General features: G+C 42.8%; 1 protein-coding gene across 2 annotated transcripts; it reads right to left on the reverse strand.

Moving 5' to 3' along the window:
- Positions 1-814: 814 nt before the first annotated feature.
- Positions 815-5,632, reverse strand: LOC118417215. Of its 2 annotated transcripts, none has more exons than XM_035822672.1 (4): positions 3,995-5,632; positions 2,783-2,974; positions 1,905-2,080; positions 815-1,340 (listed from the first exon to the last, which is right to left on the reverse strand). In XM_035822672.1, exons 1-4 carry the CDS (start codon positions 5,594-5,596, stop codon positions 1,277-1,279), a joined length of 2,034 nt encoding a protein of 677 aa, XP_035678565.1. In that variant the 5' UTR covers positions 5,597-5,632; the 3' UTR covers positions 815-1,276. The 2 variants fall into 2 exon arrangements, with proteins under 2 accessions (XP_035678565.1, XP_035678564.1); XM_035822671.1 differs by having other exon boundaries at positions 2,783-2,995; positions 3,995-5,631.

The following is a 5,632-nucleotide window of genomic DNA, read 5'->3' on the forward strand; positions in this document are numbered from 1 at the left end:
TTGTGTGTTTTTCAACACTTCTTTCTACGCGCTAGGCACACTGACAGGAAGTTAGGTCATAGGTTCCAGAATAGGTTATCAACGGTTATCGCATTTCCTGTTGTCGATTTCCGGTTATGTGCATACCTGATGCTCTGTGGGAACAAATGGGAGAATGCATAGCTACAATCAGCTGGAAAGTTACAATTATGAATAAAAAGACAAATTTGAAGCAGACTCAAAGTTATTCTAAATATTGTAACATTCTTATCATTTTTTTGATTATGCCATGTATTTTTCGGAGATATGATAGCTTTGATATTGAATTGAATTTCTTGCTTATTGGTGTAATATGCAAACAGTTGATATCTCACGCCAACACTGCTGTTTGATGGTGGTTTACAAGCGTATTCTAAGCAGTAAGCTTTGGTTTTGGTGAAACATATATTGAAGAAACAGTCCTGACGTACTGTATGTAGTAAGATGTGAAATTTAGCTGTTATTATTGCGCTCCAGTAGTATGTTATGTTGTGCTTGTCTCTTCAACATATATGGGGTTCCTTCGTACGGTATTTTTTTCAAATTCAGGAATGGTTTTCAACAAGACAACAAGAGAAAATGTGTATTCTATTTGATTTTTTTTTTTGTAATTTGAAATCTTTCAATTTCTTATGAATGTGAACACATTTCTTCATCATCACATTTACATGTACACAACGTGCACATTATACGAGATGTTAAAGTTATAAAATTAAGCTTTAATTTTCTGTTCAATGTAATATTACTCTGGTATTATAAATTCTAAAAATATTATCTGAAATAATGATGGCATCCATTAGAATCAATAAACAAACTTATCACTGCTCATAATGTATATTTTCAGCTTTACCTCAACTGTCTATGAACCAAACAAAGCAAAGCAAAGCTGAGGTCACCTATGATTCATGATAATAACAATGAGGATGAAATTGAACTATCTTATAAAACTGAACTGATAATGACGCCAAACGCATATACGCACTACATGACTTTTACAGTATATTGCAACAAGGTAAAAATCCAGGTATACTTTAAGTGTGACTTGTCATTGGAAATATCAGAATTTAACAGAATGTATAATCTTTACATATTTTCATTTACTGATATGCACATACTGTGATTTCGTGACGTCCTGATTAATTCGGCTACATTCCGCAGTACGTGTCGTTTAGTTCACATGATTGTCACATTTTCTTAAAGACTTTACAAAATAATGTCAGACTTGTTCTTCCATAGAGAGACATGGCCCTGGAAGGTGTCAAACTTCGGTTCTCCTTGCACCAGCAGCTTTCCTCACTGTCGGTTTTCCGTCGACTTCGGTGCTAAAGGAAAATAAGAAACATGATCACCGCTAACCGTTTAAAGTCGTTAAGGTCTTTAGCATGTAGCATACAGGGAAACAAGTTTCCTTCTTGTTTCTGTAGTATGATATATTTTATAAAGAGGGGTTGAATATTGGTATGCAATGGTAGGCAAATCTACTTTCCATGTTGTCCTTGATCTGCATATTGGACCTTTAAAACAAGACCACACCAACCTATCGACACGAAAATTTTGACTGTACAACTCCAGTCTTCATGGGGAAAGTGAAGGTATTCTGAAGGCATCTTTCTCAAGGGATGAACAACCCACTGCTTCTGTGCTATCTACATCACGTGACGTTACAGAGGCAGTGGATTGTCCATTCCTTGACAAAGATTGGAAATGTTGGAAATTCCAGTTCAACTTTTTCGCTGGATATTGGTATGCAATTATATACTTAATATGTAAAGAATCATTAATTAATATGTAAAGAATCGGTAGGAAAATCTACTTTCTATAGTCTTAAAGTTGCATGTTGGACCTTTAAACTGTTAGAGTAACCTTTAGAACAAGACCACACCAACCTATCAACACCACTGGCCACCAGAGAGTCCCTCATGGATCGAAGGTCTCCTATCAGGGAGTCCACGTCGGACTCAGCGTCTCCGTACCACAAACCCACGGCCAGGTCAGCCACGTCATCGGTACTTATGTCCGGCGTGCTGGGAGGGCTGTCTTCTGAAGTGGACGCGTTGGCACCCTGTACCTAAGGAATGGACGATGATGTAACGCTAGTTATCCTTTATTGGCGAGGTAACCTATATCTAGCCTGGGTACCATCCGATTTCTACCGGGGCTCCTTACACTTGCTACCCTCACCTCACCTTGCTACCCAGGCTAACCTATATCCGTTGTTTTTATAAACAAGGTGTTAAGGGATATCGTGTTGTTTCGATTTGCATAACAATATCCAGACGGGTTTTATTTTCTTTTTGATTTTCCCCTCTGGTAAATACTAGTAGTAAGACCTGGTAAGACCGATGTCAGAGCTTCGACAACTCCACTAAAAGGTAGAAACGCAGAATGAAAACATAAGAATATAAATATTTGAAGGACATGCAGGTGTTGACGGTGCCAAAATTCAACGAATGTGTAGCCACTCTCTCATTGGTCCAATCGATAATTCCTACGCTATCATTGGTTGAAATACTAATTATGATAGGCAGTCAGGACCCGTCTGCGTGGACTCTCTCTTACGCATTTACCCGTGACTTGATCTTGGCTCTCGCATAATACATATGTTTACGGATGCAAAAAAAAGAAGAAATGTTTGACGAATGTATACGTAGCCACTCTCTCATTGGTCCAATCGATAATTCCTACGCTATCATTGGTTGAATACTAATTAAGTTATGATAGGTAGTCAGGACCCGTCAGACTGAACTCTCTCTACCGCCTTTACCTGTGCTTCGATCTTGGCTCTGGCCTGTTTAGTCGCCAGGGTCACCACCACTTTCATGACTTCCTCGGTGAACGCCTTTCTTTCCGCACTAGTCTCGCCTGTGACGCTGCCTATAGAGGCGCTCAGTCCGCTGTAGCTGTGAGTCAGGGCCACACACACCTCTTCCACCATCTTGGCTGCTAGGGTGTTGATCTCGCCGTTATGTGTACCAAACAAAAGGATGACAAAGTAAGCTCACCTGCAACCTGCACCTGCAATCCTGACTGTCCATCACAATTAGCAGATCAACCAATGGGAGAGTGGCATTTATCTGCTCGACCAATGAGAATGGGACTATAGCACCTCCCACCCCCCACTTCTTTAGAAACGTAGAAATGTAAAGTAAACATGCAAATATTTGAAGGGCATGCAGTCGTTCTCTCATTGGTCAACCCGCTAATTGTCATCCATGCTGTCATTGGTTGATGTAATGATTGTGATAGACAGGTGCAGGCTAGCGAATATGAACATCTGTAGGCCCGGAGAACTGGGGTTCTCTTTGATCTAATCTTGTAAAGTCTGTATTTCCCGCTAGCCTATTACGTTAGGTACTATTTATTTCATCACTGCTTGTACACAGAAACTATGTTTGCTACCTACTTCATTTTGTTTGTATCTATGTGAATTAACGGCATACCTCAAGAAGCTATGGATTGATTGTCGTGAAATTTACTTTGGTCATGAAGAAATTATTAGATTTTCGCTCCCTGGCGACTTTCTTTAATACTTTAGCAGACCGTTCAGTTTTACTATGTCATGTTCTGGACAATGATTCGTCAAGCTTTTTGGTTGATAGAAAGCTCTTGTGCTTGCGTTGTTAAGTGATATAAGTTTTGGATCCCTAGCAGCTTTTTTGGTACTGAAGGGGCGTTTCAGTTTTAGACTTTGAAACAAGAAGGATAAATGATTTTTCATGACTTTTTACCTGTAGGTAAATTTGGTGAAGACCAACGCAATGGCCTGCTGATAATAATTATGCAAATTAGGACCTGATATGCATAAGTAATGAGGAAAATTCATACAGTACTTTAATTGTGATGTATGATAGGAATTTTATTCTTGATAAATAACTCGGTTCGAACATTCATTGCTACCGTTGTTATGTACGACCGATGCAAACTAATAACGTTACTTCGAACCATATACAATGTATAATTGATAATGAGGTCTTACCAATGACAGTACTGAAGACGTAGACCATGCGGACATTTCTGAAGACGTTCTTCGCGGATCGTCTCGAACGTCTTCCTTCATCTCCACCATCAGTCTTCTCAAGAGGCCCCTAAGACGTCTCTCCTCCTCCAAGGCTCTCCTCATCAACTTCTCGGTCAAACGTTTCTCCTCTTGGTCCTCTTCATCTAACTGTAGATCCACTGTTCCCATCTCTATATCGTCTTTTGCTCGTCCTCTGATCTTATCAATGAAGTAGGACAGGGAGGGAAATTTTGGCGCCCTTGCACCCCCAGTATTTTGATTGACATCTCTGTCACACGACGCCTTTTCCCGCGCTTTTAGCCAGACTGCATATTCTGACAGTAGAGATCGCTTCTTGCGGTGACTGGAATGGTTCCCTTCGGCAAAGGTTTCTGCGTATTGTTCCTGAACTGTTTTGGGGTTGAGTTTTGCCATCAGGCGTTCCAGAATGTTCATATCCGTTCTTGGTTTTGTTTCGGGATGTTCTGGAATATCCAACGGCTTCTCTTTGTAAGAATCGTTGGTGTTGCCATCATCTGCGTAGAGCTCTGAGTTTTCACCTGTTATGGCTAAGTCAAGGGAAGACATGGCGTTCAGAAAACTTACAACATCTAGCGACAGCTTCTTTTCCACTTCTGTTGGGGCTTCGGCTTTGCAGTTGAGGGTCACTCTGTCCCGAAGAAAATTGAGCAAGCGATCGAGGAGTCCGGCGATCATGTTCCGAAGGTCTTCCATCGTAGCGAGGAAAACGCCTCCCGGGGTGACCGTGCCATCCTCCCGACTGTCAAGCGACAGGCTCTCGGTGCTGACGACGTGTGCCAAGCTGGAGACCACGGGCTCGTGCAGCGGGCCGTCCGGCTCCAGAACTGTCGCCTGGACCCACCGCCACTGTTCGTCCGTTGCATCGGGCAGGGTCGCCTCTACTGCCGAGGAGCAAGAGCCAGTCGCGCCGGTGATAGAAGCATGATCACCCTCTTTTTGTGATGACGCGAGTGTCTCGTCCATCAGAGGCGGTGCATTGCCGATGCGTTCGTACCAACTCGTCAACCGCTCAACAGAGCCGCCTTGCATGTCAGTTTCACTACTGCATGCAGCGTCCTCAGAGCCCTCTTCCTGCTTATTCAGACGTTGAGGCAATGTCTTGTCGTTTTCTTCGTCAAGAGCGCATGTTTTTGGTACAGACTTTTGCTCAACTCTTCTTCGGTCAACATTACCGTCACCCACTACAGTAGAACGCTCTGGAAACCGGTATGTTGTTTCGCGGGCGTTTTTTCCTCCCCTTACATCTGTAAGGCTTCTTGCGTGGACAAGTCTTTGTTCCACCGACTTGACGTCTTGTTTCATAGGTTGTTTCATCAAAGGAGGGGCGTTGGATAGCTTGTTAACCCAGTTGGCATCATCGCTTTCATCGCTCGGTTTTTCAGACGAGTCCATGGAAAGGTCCGAGATGTCCACAGCGAAAGAATCTTGGCTCTCGGACTCCACTACCGTCCCCGGGTATTCCTCCGAAGCGTACACGGTCGGGTTTCGTCGTGTCCTCGGGGCTCTTCGGAGCAGTTTGCCCGAGCGTGCCGGCTGCATCTTTAGAACTCCCCAAGATGATTTATTACGTCATAA

The sequence above is a fragment of the Branchiostoma floridae genome, chromosome 6 (genome assembly GCF_000003815.2).
Source record: "Branchiostoma floridae strain S238N-H82 chromosome 6, Bfl_VNyyK, whole genome shotgun sequence".
In the NCBI taxonomy this organism is placed as follows: Eukaryota; Metazoa; Chordata; class Leptocardii; order Amphioxiformes; family Branchiostomatidae; genus Branchiostoma; species Branchiostoma floridae.

Excerpts from the sequence above, each read along its gene's own strand:
- LOC118417215 (XM_035822671.1), bottom strand. The coding sequence starts at position 5,596 with ATGCAGCCGGCACGCTCGGGCAAACTGCTCCGAAGAGCCCCGAGGACA. Across the intron at positions 2,996-3,994 it reads CGTCTTCAGTACTGTCATTG|TTTGGTACACATAACGGCGA; the intron begins GTAAGACCTCAT and ends GTCATCCTTTTG. Across the intron at positions 2,081-2,782 it reads GAGCCAAGATCGAAGCACAG|GGTGCCAACGCGTCCACTTC; the intron begins GTAAAGGCGGTA and ends CCTTAGGTACAG.